At 39.1% G+C, this 17,457-nt stretch overlaps 1 protein-coding gene across 1 annotated transcript in view; it reads right to left on the reverse strand.

Moving 5' to 3' along the window:
* Positions 1-8,871, reverse strand: part of LOC113113008 (leucine-rich repeat-containing protein 1-like) — a 29,807-nt gene extending 20,936 nt beyond the window's left edge. The window contains exon 1 of the mRNA XM_026279091.1: positions 8,301-8,871. Within this exon, the coding sequence (XP_026134876.1) occupies positions 8,301-8,459 (159 nt within the window). The 5' untranslated portion in view covers positions 8,460-8,871. The remainder of the gene's footprint in view (positions 1-8,300) is intronic.
* Between the last annotated feature and the right edge of the window lie 8,586 nt (positions 8,872-17,457).

Here is a 17,457-nt window from a genome sequence, read left to right on the forward strand (position 1 = left end):
TTACGATAATAAAAGGTAATCTGCATGAGTAGCAGAGACACAGTGTTCCTCTCAATGATCGGTCAGCCAGTCTTCACATAATGCCTTATGAGTTCACTGATTTTGAGTTTTTGTATGGAAATAATCAAACATAACCAGAGAATCAGAAAGACAATAATACAACGGTCATCTAACGCATGCAAAATCGCTAGCTTGATGTCCCGGGGCTATTGTGTTTTCCAGTCAGGCTACCAAAATGCATCACCACTCCTGCGGTTCCTTCAAAACTAGGTAGTATCAAACTTAAGGCCATAAAAAGTTTTAAATATGTCAAATGGTATAATAAATGTCTTAATTATAATTTCAAGAGGTCTTACAGTTGCGGACAGAAAGACAAGAGCCGCTATAAGGCTGGATTAAACTTTAAAAAGCAATGATGTCTTTGAATAAATATGAGAGCTGCATGTTTCAAGTGAAAACGCAGTGCAGATGTCTTCATTTGACTGTATCTGAAGGGAACCGACTGTCCTCAGACAGTCCTTGGCATTTTTATTTCATTTGACCAATAATTCCTGATAAAGCAGCATTTATGAGAGCAGAGCTGCTATGTGTACAGCCGTTACCGGGCAAACCACAATATTTCAGCGCTCCTAAAGTGCCACCTCACAGTAGAGAATGGATTTGCACTTCCAACAAGCCTTTTTTGCTGTTCATGGTTAAATCAATGCAAATAACAACTCATGTATTTAAGCAGCAAACACATGGAGTTGTAAATGAGAAAGAAGTTAATTTGTCTTCTTAAAATCTAAATTAAGACATCAATCTTTATACTGTTTAAACTGACATCATAATTTATATGCTTGATTTATCCCTTTTCATAAAAATGGTTTTAGGGCTGAAATGCTGTTGTATAAGATTTTTGTTTTTGTGAAAACCTGTATCTGAAATGTAAATCATGTAATTTTATGTCTCAATACTGTATGTTATCATAGAAATTGTCCAACATCACTCATACAGAGTTCATTTTACTTGTGCAGCCAGGGGTGTGGTATATCATACAGTCCAGGATAATACATTTTACATGATTAGAAAAAGTGTCATATCACGATATCAGTGATATAGTGACCCGATGACGTATGGTGAAAATATGTTCCCTAGCACTCACAACAACAAAACAAACCCAACAGGTGTGTTGAAGCAAGCGCTTCAATGAGAGTAAATCACTCGCATATGCGACTAAATCTTCACTCTGGGAGACTAAATGACGTCTAATATTAGCCAATGGCTAATAAATTCTCAGATTTTACTCTCCAGTGTGAGATTTGGAGGCTAAGTTTAGCAAGTATATATTATCACTCGCTGAACACTCTGTTCTGAGTGCTTCAGAGTTCCACTCTCCGTCAGATGATCTGCGCAGTTCTTCAGTTCATCTGAACAAATGTGCAACGTACCTGTGTTTGACGTACCGTAAACTCTAGTGTGAAGGCGCATGACTTGCCGTTGCTTTGTTTCAAACACATGCATAGAGAGAGAGAGAGAGAGAGAGAGAGAGAGAGAGAGAGAGAGAGAGAGAGAGAGAGAGAATTGACACTGTACATGTAAACGATATTGTTTATTGTATTTTCCTGTGAAAATTAGGGCTGGGCGATATATCTAACGATATGATTATGCGCACAGTCATTAAATCCGATTCTGTGATTACCGCTAAATCGCCATCACTTGCTTTCAAATGGAGCAGCATTGAATAGACAGAGCCGTAGATCACCGACAAGCTACACAATATCGCGTTTATTATCGAAGGCGATTCATCTTGAATAATGAACGCGATATTGCATAGCTTGTAGGGATGCATCGATCCGATACTCGGGATCTGTATCGGTTCCGATCCAGGCATTTTCTGCGGATCGGGTATCTGACATGAGACCTATCTGTCCAAGGTGTCCTTAGAGGGTTGATGACATCAAAGTATCTTCTAGAGCATATTCGAGCACACATGGAGAGAGGGGGGGCTGGTGGTTTCATCCGACTTCCTGACGCCAGCGTAAAAAGACGTCATGAAAGCTAATCAATTGCAAGTGTTTTAAGCCTTGCCAATTTAAACATTAAAAACGGTTTAAAGCATTCAAACAGAAGCAGAAAAACTCAACAGAGTTTTGAGCAAACGGAGAGCTGTGCAAATAGTGAGCTCTTCATCGTTTTCCTCCCGTGCCTTAAACATTCAAGCACAAAAAGACATGAAAGCAGCCGCACGGTTGTTCGGTGCGTACCATGTGCATGCAGAAGGCCGCGTCTACAACTCTTAAACACCAAACTGAGTTTTGTCTCTTTTTGCTCTTGAAAAGACAAATACATAAAAAATTGTCACCTTGAAAGTATCCTCGAAAAAAATGGTCATTTATGTCTTAAGTGCAAGTAAACATTAGGGAAAGAAATGGAGTGTTACTCTTAAAGTGTCCGCTCCTAATTTACTAGCTGCTGTCAGTGTCCTTAATGATAATCCAAGAAATGAAATGGGAGAAAACCACTCACTGCTCTTTACTGAATTACTTTGTACACTCAAAAAATGACTCTTTGGCTGAGCATGATTCTTTCATGGATAGTGGTTCCACATGTTTGTACAATGTTATTTGGACATGAATAAATCAAGTTATAAGGACATGTCTACTTTTAGTTGAGTTTACTCAGTTTGCTTTAGTTCATCCTACATGAAATATCTGAGTAGAGATAATATGTTTACATCATGTAGAACCACTGTCCATGCAAGTTTAGCCAAAGTGTTATAAAAACATTAGCAAGTAAGATATAACTTTTCTTTACACATGATGTTAGTTGTTTGCAGCTTAAAGATGTTACTATGTGTACATCATGCACTAGCACTCTCATTAAAGCTGCTTTTTTTTTAGACTTTCTTTTAACCAGGTCCTCAACCCAACCACAAGCTCCACACTTCACCACAATGGTAACTCGCACAAAATACACCAATATAAAGTCTTATAAAATGCCCACATAATAGAGCATTAGACAAGAAAAAATATCCTTATCACATTTTACTAAAAACTGCATAAAATAACACTTTATTTCAACATTTCTCTCCCCTTATCCAGTCCTGTGCAAAGCATGGTGGGAAGTGTAAAACTTATTTTGAGGTACTTGATTGAAACATGTTCTTTCAAAATGAAAACTTTGTTAAACCAACGAGTGACAGTTTTAAGTCAGATTAACATGACACAATCATGTTCAAATGAAAAATAGCCAAAATGGCATTAATTCAACATGAATTGTTCAGGTAAAGTGAACAAAACTGAAAAATCATTTTTGTGTGTGTGTGTGTAATTTTAACAATCTATATTTAATTTATACAGTAAAGACTATGTAATGATATTTACATTTGATTATTCAGTTTCTGTACCTGGACACCTACAAACATGAAAAATCTTTAACTTTGGTTTAATTTGTATATTTGTGCTATATACACAATTTCGGAGCCCCACAAACCCCAGCTAGGGCCCTGTAGAGCGATCGGTCTGCTTCAAGTCAAACACACAGCTGCTGCTGTCATCTTATGACACTAGATTCACACTTCAGATTAGTAGTGTGTGTCATCGATGACAGTAGCTCACTGGAAAATACCCTTCATTGTGTTTGCACTAATAAATGCTGCTGACTGCCAGCTGCAATCACCAATTAAACGTTGTTTCATGTTTATATTATATATATATATATATATATATATATATATATATATATATATATATATATCATAAATATTGTTATAACTAATATTTTTGAAATATCGTGATATCATTTTGAGGCTATATCGCCCACCACTATGTGCAGCTCTTAAAATGGGTCATAAATTGCCTAAAACATTTTTTACATTCTTTACATACCCTGTAAATAGTGAAAGAAATTCCTTCCTTCATTTTTGTTGACATTTGTGTATAAAACATATTTTGATTGACATTTAAAAGTGCTATCAGATTTTCTATATTGGTCTAGTTATATTAAGTACCTCCCTGAAGAGCTACCAAGGATGTTTTAAGTTTGCAAGCCCTGTGACATTTGTGTACATTAACTCATGCACCCTCCAACTGGATTTATTTATATTTGTGTGTGTGTATTTTATATTTTTTTGTAATTTGATGTTTGTTTTAATCTGTCTGAACGTAAGATTTAATAAAAAAAATGATCAAAAACTGTGATAACGGTGATTTATTGAATCTTTTGTAAAGATGAATTACTTCAGTATGTGAAGTAGACAAAACTGTCTCTGTCATTCACACGTCCCACTTCACTTTCAACAGCAGTCTTTTTAAGTATACAGCACTACTTTTGATTGATTAAAAAAAGTTGCCAAATTCCATTCAAGTAAAATCTATATTTACAGCTAGATTCCATGATTCTGTCCATGTTTTCCACATAGCCTAGGGTCCTATTACCCCCAGTCTGAACTATTCAACTGCACTTGACCTCACACACCTGCAGGAACCAGGCTAACCAAGTTATGAATGGAATTAAATAACATGAAAACTATGCTAGAATAACAAACAGGCCATTATCAAATAGAGAAGAACAGAAACGCTGCTCTTCTTGTTTCCAATCCCTCTTCTCCCTCTCTAATCAAAACGTTAGTGCTGCACAGGAAGAGAAAGTTGTCTAGACAATACTATAGACACACAGAAACTTCCCAGAGTGCAACAGGTATGGCACACAATAGACTCGGAAGTTCACACCACATTCATCTCAATACTTCCTTTGCGATGGCTGCTATTGTTTATAAAAGGTGTCTGATGAAACTAGAAATCTACAAGGGCAAAGAACCATCACGACACTGGCGTGTTATCAGACAGGCGGACCACTCAACCTGTTCTTCCTGTTAACCAGCCCGTCCTCCACCCTTCAGCAAATACAAGTTTACATTAACCTTTTTAAGCCCTCTGTCAATATTTGTAGCCTGACTGGATTCAAATACAGTTAAACACAAAGTTAACACAACAGATCCACAAGGTCAAAATAATCTAAATTGCAAAAAAATCACAGAGATATTTTTAATGATGACATCTATTTTCTTATATTAGAAATTATTAAATGACCTCAACATTTTCAAAATGAAACATTGGGTCAACATTTCATTAAAGTAGAAGCTTATGTTAGGGTTAGCCGTCGAATATCATCCGAAACAGTTTACTTGCCAACTATATAGTAGGTGAAAAAAAATACTAATAATAGAAAAAGAGTAGTATGTTTGAATTCATGTTATTCATAAAACAGTAGGCAGAAAGCAAAGTTTTTTAGGCCAATCTGACAATATTGTGTAACTGACAATATAACTTAAAAATAAATAAAAATAAAAATAACTGACAACATCAACTTATACTGATTTTAATACAGCAGCAATAATTTTAATCTACACCAGGTGAAAGCGTGCACCATTTAAAAAAAAAAAAATGATGTAGTGACAAATTCAGCTTCAAACACAATGACATTATTATCGCAGACAATACCTATCTCACACCCTTACACTCGAACCCTTTAACATTAAAAATGCTTTGCAGTGCTTGCTGAGAGCGCGGTGACTGGTATCAGGTCCCTCAGATCCAAGCGGTCTCTGTCTCTGACCAACAGCCTCTGGTTCCCCTACACACATCTTTCATCACCATTAACTCTCCTCACAGCATTCCTCACATTTTAGGCCAAACAAGTAGTCTCAGATTCCAGAAAACGTCTATGATAAGAGATTTCACACACAAACTGATGAGAAACAGGCTTTAAGATGCATGTTCTCATGCTCAGTCTAAACCGCACACTTTTGGCGTATAACCCAGCAGTCACACTGGGCACACATGGTACAAAGGAGAGGAAAAAATCATTTTATCTAAATTAATGTCTAAAAAAAATATAAAAAAGACTGTGATAAGATGTGATACTGCCCCCACATCACACCCCCACCCCCCCAAAAAAAAAATTTCCCATATGGCCCACCCCAAGCTGCTTTTATAAGGAACTGGATAAATGTGTCAAAATGTTCACATTTAATTTCCATCTGTTTCTCACAGAAAACTATAGTGCGCCTACAGAAGACTTGGGATACAGCACATGCATTGTGTGGACTACTTTATTAAACTTTTATGGTTTCTTAAATCTTCATGCTTGAGTGAAAGCTTTATTTTTCATATGCCCAGAAAAGAGCAGCCAGAACATTATTCAAAAGCTCCTATTTTTGTAAACACCATGAAAGCAAGGAAATGAACACAGAATGGTTATGAACTGTGCACAACTAAAGTAAAACTAAAAGTAGTTTCCATTAAATGTATTAATTGGACAATAGATGTCTCAGCTACTAAAAAAAAATCAAAGATGAACATGCTCAGACATGAATAACTGAATTTAATAGTTGACATAGCTTCTTACAATAAGTGGTTAAAAACCGGAATGCACTCGGTTCAAGCACTCAGCCCTTGAGGGGAAAGCCTGATACACGGCCAATTTACTGGCGTTTCATGTTTCCACATGTTCATAATAAAACAGCTTCAACGTTTTTTATATCCCAGCAAAGATTTATACAAAAAATGTGGAGACCAATGCTATTAATAGGACAGAAATCTTTTATTTATACATTTTGATATGTATTTCTTAGGAATAAAATAAATAAATAAACTGGTCACCTTCAGGCCTGACACTTAATCTATTTAAGTTTTATAAAAAAAAAAAATAAATAAATAAAAAAAATAGTTTAATTATGAATGTAATTTCACCTGGTTCACAGTGGTTGACCTTGTTTTTCTTTGGCTTCTTGTGTGAAAAACTTCATTTTACATTAAATTTTTGACTAGATGTCTGATTTCAAAGACACTTTTGATTAAAGTATCCTGGAATTCACTAAAATAGGATTATCCTTAGACGGGTGTAGGATAGGATGGTCCTGGATGCACTGTGGTCACTGGGCACAGCACTTGAATGCATCTGTGATCTGGAAGATTTAATTCATTAAATGCCAGAACATCACTGCAAGCAATGCTGGTGGTCAGTCCATCAGCACTGTGTGCAGGATTTACTGCTGTACACGCACTGGGAGCAAAGCAAACGTGTGCTCTTCACAAACCCGCTGACACCGTTATAAAAGCCCTCCACTGCTCACTGTTCTGACAGAGTTCTTCTTCAATATTACTGTGGTAAAGGTTACACAAGGAAAAGGCTTTTTAAATGGATGCACAGCAGCGAGAGGGAGAGGAAGCTGTCCTGTGTCAGTAATGCATCATGGTTAGGAGGAGCCTTTAAATCAGCATTAGCCTGAAAAGTTTCCGCTAGTCTTCTCCTCCACACATTCGTTCTCCTGAAGGTGCTCTCTGTTGCTTCATGCATGGGTCTGTGCTCTGAATGGTCGCTAAAAGGCAAAAGTGGCTACAGTTGTACTACAGTTGAAGATTGTAAAAAAAACAAAATATAATTAAAAAAAAAATTAAAAAAAGAAGCAGAAGCAGTTGTATGTGGCCCATTCATGTCATATCGCATACTAATGCAGTTCACAATTTCACAATTAAGCGTTTTGTTCGTGGTGACGGTTCATAGATAATTTCATGTGGGTTTGAACCTTTCATTTCTCTGTCCAAATATTTAACCACTACACCAGGAAGAGCCAACTGTTACCTGCCATTGTCACAATGTTTTTCTCAACCACATTTCGCCGAGTTCTAATGCTCTCTACCATCTGCACAATGACACTGGTTGTGTTTCAAATACCAGTGAGTTTCCCAACTAGAATACACTTTAGGGAGTCACAGGTTCATAAAACATAGCACTTTAGTGTCACAGGAGTGTTATGGGTACAGCTCGGTCTACAAAAAGGATTCAGATTCTGACTAGGCCTATAGGCTACTACTAACAAAGCTGAAAGACGACCAAAACTGCAAAGAAATCTAAACATGTCTATCATGCAGCCTCGTATTATGAAGTTTGACCAGAAACGCTGCTGAATGGAAGTATGCCTATGATACCTGCTGCTAATTTTGTAAAACACCTGATGGCCAAAACTGCTGCTGACTCGGAGTATGTCTATATGATACCTAAAAATAATGAATGACTTCCAACGCGCCTACGATGTCCCACAATGCACCTTTGATGCCCCAAACTTCTGAACGACTATTAGTCTCAACTTTACTGCCTCAAACTGCTGCTGACTTGAAGCGCGCCTCGGCACAAATGCTGAAGCAGCAGAGCGAGAATTAGGTTTTGAGACGCGGCCCATGACGCTTCTCATTCATTAAGTTGAGAAGAGTCTTTTCAAACAACAATGGTCCCAGTACAGGCTGGCTTCTTCTTACCTTGGGCAAATCCCGGAGCTGGTTGGCGTCCAGTAAAAGCTCTTCCAAACTCGCTCTGCAGCGATAGATCTCATCCGGGACGAAGAGCAGCGAGCAGTGGCGCTTATCGATCGACTCGATGTGACGGTTGCACCGCCACAGGGGGATACAGTTAAACATCACGGGATGGCGATCCTAGCCCTAGATAAATCCGTTCTGCTGGAAAAGTTGCCACAGCAATCCAAACTAAAACACACAAGCGGGAGATACTAGGAACAGTGAAAGAGCGCCAAAGCAACTAGTGTCGGATACAAATATATCGATCCCCAACGCAAATGTATCGCGCACTGAAACATGGAATAAAAACGTCGCGCTCCACTTCTGCTTTGATCCCTGGAGTTTTTCCTTCCGCTTTTTCACCTTTCTCGCAACATCTTTACTGTAAGGCTGATAAATGTCCCGTATCTTTCTTTGTAAGCGGTCACATGTCTGTTTCGTTGCGTTTATTTCGTGTTTTTCTTATCCCGGAGTTTATTTCCTCCTCCGTCCAGTTTCTGACCCGGAACATTCACTCCCTCATTCCAGGTTGACGTCACGAATCCCAGCGGCTCCTCCCTTTTTTCTGTCGCTCGCTCCCTCCCTGCACACAAACAATAACACACTGAACTACAGAAACTGCACTTCCTCTAACACACCTGCGTCCCCTTGAAATAGTTTGTGAAATTCAACAAGTGTTTTTTTTATTATTATTATTATTATTATTATTATTATTATTATTATTATTTTTATTATTATTATTATTCATATCGTCCATCGTATCTCTCTGTCTATCACAAAACTTGATAATCTATGTTACCCAGTATGATTTAAGAATATAGTCCAAAGATCAGATTTGCAGCTGTGTAATGTAACAGGTTATATTTTTGCTCTTTCTTTATATTTGACATTTGGTAAAGTTATTGGGAAATTATTTAAAACAACAAAGCATAGATTAACTTTTTATTATACGTTTATCATTATTATTAACCCTCAAGCATCCATTGGGACAAATGTGGGCAAAACCATTTTTATTTTGACAATATAGGATATCTTAAATATTAAAATGGCACAAATTAATTTTGTACCCTTACAGGACAGCAATTTAGCTACTGCTAAGAGTAAATAATTAAAACATTTAATCCACGATCTTGCTTTATTGTTTATTTAACTACAGAAACAACGACGTCCACCATTGTAAAATGTCAAAATTCAGTAATCATTTGCTTACTAATTTGTATGCAACTTAGAAAGCACTTCTTTCAAAAAAATTTTTTGTAGTGGTACCTTGGGAACGTTCTCTGCTCTAGAGTTATAACATGAACAGAGTTGTGCCAAGATGACAGATGATGGCTCAAATTGGCAAAAATTTAAAAGGAGACATTTTACTCACTTGGTATTATTGTTTTTACTGAACAGCCATTTTAAAACATTACACATTTTTCAGTCTACATATTTTTTATATAAGAACTAGATATTTGAAATGACAACCTTCCCATGTGTCTAACATCATACTGCCCATTCCTCAATCTAACTGAGGCATTATTTCCCACCTAGCAATAGAACGTATGTGATTGAAATCCATATTAGCAACACTTCCTGAGGCAATACACACAGCCGGTAATGACATCTCGGCAAAGATTTGTCATTCAGACAATATCAGCGGAAATTATGTGGCCACATCCAAATGATCTACCACAAAACATCTGATCCCACCGCACTTCCATGCAATCTACATGTATGATTCAATCCACAATTCCTGGATTTATTAAATTTTTAAGTACATCTCACATTTTCTGCCCGTAGCTTATATTAACAATTTTCATAACATAAGTACATCATTTACTTGGGTATTTAGACATTTCACTCAGAGAGTTAATTCACTCATGTATATCTGACAAAATTATCTTTAGTGACACTGTTTACAATGTGTGTAACATGTTTCACTGGCTATGATTTGGACTGGATAGTGGGTTTTTGAGAGTGAGAGCTGTGTGTGCAGATACTGTTTTGGCCTTTGTTTTTAATATTTTAAGAATGTGAATGAACATTTTGCTATAGTATGGGTGTATTTAGTTTGGTGGTAACAACGTGTTCAATTACAGTTATCAAATAGTGTAATCCTGGAAAGTGTAAGGGCTTATATGTTCACTGCAAACAAAGGGTTTTTAATTAACATTTAGCCATCTAGATTGGTTTCTTGAAGAATATCCATACTTTTTGCAAAGGAAAAAAATATGTATATAGTGCCTTTTTTTTCTTGATCACACTTTATTTTATGGTCCAAATCTCACTGTTAATAAACCATTCACTATGATTTTTGCCTCAGTAAACTCTTAATTTGTTGCTTATTAATAGTTAGTAAAGTAAATGGTTAGTAAGGTAAACATTTGTACAGTGACATTTGTACTGGCCATCATAGAGATTTGATCAAATATTTTGCTGATTTTCTGTCTGAGTTAGTGTTGGTTGCAGATAAAGTCTTAATTGTTCGTGATTTTAATATCCATACTACTAATAAAAAAATGCATTGGAATTCTGAACTCCATTGGGGTTAGAGTGTTAGGTGGGAGATAGAGGACCAAAAGGCGAGATTCTCAATCGCACACTTTAATGAAAATGAGAAACAGTCATAGAATCAATGGGAAACATAAATCCACTCCGGAAACTGAGGTTTCAGTCAAACAGAATTCTTCGCTTGTAAACCCTGAGCATTAACAGAAAAGTAGCAGAAAAACTAAATACTGGGATACGGGATGTGCGGCAGCCACGCCAGGTTCAGTAGAAGATCCCAATAGAGAATGCAGGAAGAAATAGCAGTAAGAATCAGGGGAAAAGAGGGAACAGGTTAGAGGAAGGTGATGGTGTAGTGAAAGAGTGTGTATGATGACCACAAGAGGGGACAGAGAAAGAGGAACCCAGATCATGACATAGAGAACATGTCAGGGCCTACTCATTGTCATAATCATACATTAGATTTAATACTGTCTCATGAAATTGATGTTAAAAGATCATTATCTAGTCTCATGTATACTCCATATCAGTGGTGTAGTGGAGGGTGTATGCAGGTATACGATGAATACCTACTCCTTTTTCTGTCAGCTTTCTGTATACCCACTTCAAAATCCCCTATGGTGCCCTATGATGAGTCATGTCTAGAATTATTATTTTCAGCATGTATTTGGCTTAAAAGCATGAGTGTTTTATAATGGACGCTGCTGAAGCCTGAAGGTCTTTTTTTTTTTTTTTTTTTTTTTTGATCACACTTTATTTTCAGAGATGTATAAAGTACTAGAGACCCATACTTGAGTAAAAGTACAAGTGCTCTATCAAAAAAGTGACTTGAGTAGAAGTTGAAGTGCTCTTTAAGCACCACACTTAAGTAGAAGTACTAAAGTATTCAACATTTTTTGTACTTAAGTATTGCAAGTAGTCTATTTTAAAATTTACTACTCAAGTACTGAAAGTAAAAGTAGAAGTATTGTGTTATGTAGCTATTAAAGAAAGTAGTCAAAAGTTTGAACATATTGTTTTTACTATTTCAAATGATTAACCTAAAGGACAATCACAAATCCTGTGACTGTAACTTTTTGTAAACAAAAAACGGTTACTAGGGTTAGTTAGCCCAATTTGCAAAATGATGTCATTAATAACTTACCCTCATGTTGTTTCAAACCCGTAAGACATCAGAGGGTCATTTAGAATTTTTTGAAGCATCGAAAATACATTTTGGTCCAAAAATAGCAAAGACTACGACTTTATTCAGCATTGTCTTCTCTTCCGTGTCTGTTGTAAGACAGTTCAAAACAAAGCAGTTTGTGATATCCGGTTCGCGAACGAATCATTCGATGTAACCGGATCTTTTTGAAACAGTTCACCAAATCGAACTGAATCGTTTTAAACGGTTCGCGTCTCCAATACGCATTAATCCACAGATGAATTAAGCTGTTAACTTGTTTAATGTGTCTGACACTCCCACTGAGTTAAAACAAACCAATATCCCGGAGTAATTAATTGAATCAAACAGTACACTGACTGAACTGCTGTGAAGAGAGAACTGAAGATGAACACCGAGCCGAGCCAGATAATGACTCGTTCACGAGTCAAGAACCGTTTCTGTCAGATGCGTCCGATTCGTGAACCGAGGAGCTGATGATACTGCGCATGTGTGATTAACGTGAAGCAAACCGACACACAGGGCGTCTAAACCAAACTGATTCTTTTGGTGATTGATTCTGAACTGATTCTGTGTTAATGTTATGAGCCCAGGTGCAGTCAACGGCAATGACGCCATTGCGTCGAGCGCAAAAGAATCGGTGAACTGTTTTCTTCAACTGGTTTATTGAATTGAACTGTCAGAAAGAACTAACAGTACTGGTCATCCGAGAACCGATGCATGCGGTTCTTGACTCGTGAACGAGTCATTATCTGGCTCGGCTCGGTGTTCATTTCTCTCTTCACAGAAGTTCAGTCAGCATGCACATTCTTCTTAATCGCTTGATTCGCTCAATGATGTGCCAGCTTCATCAAACCTGCCATCTACAGTTCTGGCAGTGGTTTGTAATGGAATGATTCGTAACATTTTTATAATTGTAACGAGTATATCGGAGTAAAAGTATTAAACTCAGCAAAAATATGTACTGAAGTAAAAGTGGAAGTAGGAGAAAAAAATAATACTCTAGTAAAGTACAGATACCGCCTTTTAGTACTTAAGTACAGTACTGAAGTAGTTCTACTTCGTTACTATACATCTCTGGGTATGAGGGATGTAGGTGTTTAATAATTGCCGGTCATTGTATGCCATGGGAGAAACAGAAGTAGGCTGCACAGTTCTGGATATATTTATCACATTTTACATTTTTTGGTATCAAATAGAGATCATGATCCTTCTACAAATAAATAAACAAAATATCTTGTCTACTAGAGGTTAAAAATGTTAATTGTTGCAGTCTATGTAATTTTTTACATTTTAGTTATTTATTGCAAAATTTTGTGGCTAATATTAATATCATGAACCTTACTCCGTGAAGTCAAGTAGCAGAAGTTACATTAAGTGAAAATGTGCAAATAATACTGGCCCATTTTGGGGTGAACTAAATATGCAAGACTAGTCTTACGTCACAGTTTATAACACAGGCCATTCATACTTTGTTGGGCCGAGACTCTTTTCTAGCACTTTAGATATGGTTGCTCTAAGGAGGAGGAAAACAGTCTGACACCATGGTATAATGAGAACACTCATGCCTTAAAGAGAGCAGCCCAGAGAATGGAGCACAGATGGAAGGAAAAAAAACTAGAGGTATTTTGTATTGCATGGCAGGAAAGTACTTCTACTTCTAGAAAAGCTCTAAAAACGCCTAGATCTGCTTACTTTTAATCTGTTTAAATAGACTGTTATGAAGCTTCTTATTAAAAAAACACAACTTGATCATAGAGAATTAGATAATTACAGAATAATTTTATACAAAAATACTAGAATAGGCAGTACCCTCTCAGCTATGTTCCTTGTTAGAGAGAAATATTATCTGTGATGATTTCCAGTCAGGATTTAGACCATATCCTTAGTACTGAGACTGATCTCATAAGAATTAGAAATGACCTGCTCTTATCATCCGATCTTGATTGTATCTCTCTGTTAGTGCTACCGGATCTTAATGCTGATTTTGGAACTATCGACCACAACCTTCTTTTCCATAGACTACAAAATTAGGCTGGCATTAGTGGAATTGCATTGGCATGGTACAAATCATACTTATCTGGCTGTCATCAATTCACAGCATTGAATGAAGTAGTATCATATCAATCACAAGTACAATATGTAATACCATAATGCTCAGTACTAGGATAGTTGCTTTTTGGAATTTACATGTTACCCTTGGGAGATATCTAGAAATGTGGTGTTAGCTTTCACAGTGATGTTGATGATACTCCGCTCTATATTTCTTAATACTTGAGTGAGCTCATATCGCATTATATTCTTTCATGTCCGCTGTGATATCAAAATTCTGGCAATTTTATAATATCTAGAATATCAAAATCAACTGCGGGTGGCAGATCCTTTTCCTATTTAGTACCCAAACTCTAGAACAATCTACCTAAAATTGTTCGGGAGGCAGACACACTTTGTCAGTTTTTATCTAGATTAAAGACCAATCTCTTTAACCTGGCATACACTATCACATTTCTATAATTCAAATCCGTTAAAGGATTATTAGAATGAGTATTTCCTCTAAGCCATGGCCACACACGTCTTATATTTGTCACAGTCTTCTGTCTTTCTGTCACTGTCTTCTGTGAGTGTTGTGTTTATTTGGTGCCATGTGCTCTCTCCTTTCCTTTTCTTACCCCGCCCACCTTGTCACCTCATTACTGTTTAGTTGCTCCACCTGTGTTTCTCCCTTGCTCCCGGACTCATTACCTGGTTCACTCTGCACACCTGTTCAATTACTCACACACACAGCTGTTCCCCATTTGTTCACTAGTATATAGTTTGGCTCACACACCACTCTGCCTGCCTGGATTATTGTATGTCAGTTGTATCACGTATGTTTCTAGTGCTTGTGTTATTTCGGCCCTTCAAGTCCCTTATGCCATTCTGGCACCCCGACGAGACGCTGGAGGATTACATCAACGTGGCTCTGCAGTTGAGCGGCTCAGCCGTTAGGGTGGAGTTAGCTGCAGAGCCGGCTCAAGGTTCTCCCGAGGCGACAGTCCAGGAGTCAGCAGAGGCCTCGTCGGCTGCACCCAGTGCCTCACACCTGTTCCTGGAGCGTCACGGGCTGATGCGCTGCATGCGGGATTCACAGTTAATGTCGGTGCGAGCAGCGTGGTCGGCTCGCAGGACTCACAAGGTGGTGGAGCCTGCTGATGTTCCCTCTGAGGCAGTGGGGCTGACTGCTAGCTTTCACAAAGCCGCAGATTCCACTCAGGATTTCTCCGAGGCGTCGTCGTCCACTCACGATGTCCCGATGACTTTCCAGAGTTGAGTCAGGTTCCGGTTGACCCTCCAGAGTCGAGTCAGGTGCTCATGGACCCTCCAGAGTCAAGTCAGGTGCTCATGGTCCCTCCAGAGTCAGGGCTAATCACCGTTGACCTTCCAGAGTCAGGGCTAGTCACCGTTGACCTTCCAGAGTCAGGGCTAGTTACCATGGACTATCCAGAGTCATGGCTAGTCACCGTTGACCTTTCAGAGTCAAGTCAAGTCACTGGTGAGCTTCAAGGACAGAGTCAAGTCACTGGTGAGCTTCAAGGACAGAGTCAAGTCACCGGTGAGCTTCAAGGACAGAGTCAAGTCACCGGTGATCTTCAAGGACTGAGTCAAGTCACCGGTGATCTTCATGAACAAAGGCAAGTCACCACTGATCTTCATGAGCAAATACAAGTCACCAATGATCTTCATGTACAAATACAAGTCACCAATGATCTTCATGTACAAATACAAGTCACCAATGATCTTCATGTACAAATGCAAGTCACCAAGAATCTTCATGAACAGTGTTGGGTCAGCACCGATCTTCTGGAGTCCAGTATGTACACCATGGGATTGCCAGATTGTCTTCCTCCCGTTGGTTGGACCACACGGTTGTGGTGGTCTTCTGCTCCGCCCTGGGGAGCGTTTGCCCTGACCACATGGTTGTGGTGGTCTTCTGCTCTGCCCTGGGGGGCGTCCGTCCCAACCACACGGTTGTGGTGGTCTTCTGCTCCGCCCTGGGGGGCTTCCGCCCTGACCACATGGTTGTGGTGGTCTTCTGCTTCACCCTGGGGGGCTTCCGCCCTGACCACACGGTTGTGGTGGTCTTCTGCTCCGACCTGGGGGGCATCCGTCCTGACCACACGGTTATGCTGGTCTTCTGCTCCGCCCTGGTGGGCGTCACGTGATGTCCTTCTTGGACTTGTGTTCTTGTGTTTATTTTTTGTTGTTCTGCTGTCTGTGTCTTTCTTTCTGTTTCCTCCTATGGACCTGGCCCTGTCCCTTCCCCTGATCCTCCGCCGGTCCACCTCCCTCCTGGGTTTCTTGTCTGTGTCGCTTGTCTCTGTTTCCCCATTTTACCTGGTCGTCTTGTCTCTGTTTCCCCATTCTACCTGGTCCTCTTGTCTCTGTTTTACCATTTTTACATGTTACCCTTGGGAGATATCTAGAAATGTGGTGTTAGCTTTCACAGTGATGTTGATGATACTCCGCTCTATATTTCTTAATACTTGAGTGAGCTCATATCGCATTATATTCTTTCATGTCCGCTGTGATATCAAAATTCTGGCAATTTTATAATATCTAGAATATCAAAATCAACTGCGGGTGGCAGATCCTTTTCCTATTTAGTACCCAAACTCTAGAACAATCTACCTAAAATTGTTCGGGAGGCAGACACACTTTGTCAGTTTTTATCTAGATTAAAGACCAATCTCTTTAACCTGGCATACACTATCACATTTCTATAATTCATATCCGTTAAAGGATTATTAGAATGAGTATTTCCTCTAAGCCATGGCCACACACGTCTTATATTTGTCACAGTCTTCTGTCTTTCTGTCACTGTCTTCTGTGAGTGTTGTGTTTATTTGGTGCCATGTGCTCTCTCCTTTCCTTTTCTTACCCCGCCCACCTTGTCACCTCATTACTGTTTAGTTGCTCCACCTGTGTTTCTCCCTTGCTCCCGGACTCATTACCTGGTTCACTCTGCACACCTGTTCAATTACTCACACACACAGCTGTTCCCCATTTGTTCACTAGTATATAGTTTGGCTCACACACCACTCTGCCTGCCTGGATTATTGTATGTCCGTTGTATCACGTATGTTTCTAGTGCTTGTGTTATTTCGGCCCTTCAAGTCCCTTATGCCATTCTGGCACCCCGACGAGACGCTGGAGGATTACATCAACCTGGCTCTGCAGTTGAGCGGCTCAGCCGTTAGGGTGGAGTTAGCTGCAGAGCCGGCTCAAGGTTCTCCCGAGGCGACAGTCCAGGAGTCAGCAGAGGCCTCGTCGGCTGCACCCAGTGCCTCACACCTGTTCCTGGAGCGTCACGGGCTGATGCGCTGCATGCGGGATTCACAGTTAATGTCGGTGCGAGCAGCGTGGTCGGCTCGCAGGACTCACAAGGTGGTGGAGCCTGCTGATGTTCCCTCTGAGGCAGTGGGGCTG

This window comes from Carassius auratus, chromosome 13 (assembly GCF_003368295.1).
Source record: "Carassius auratus strain Wakin chromosome 13, ASM336829v1, whole genome shotgun sequence".
Classification (NCBI taxonomy): Eukaryota; Metazoa; Chordata; class Actinopteri; order Cypriniformes; family Cyprinidae; genus Carassius; species Carassius auratus.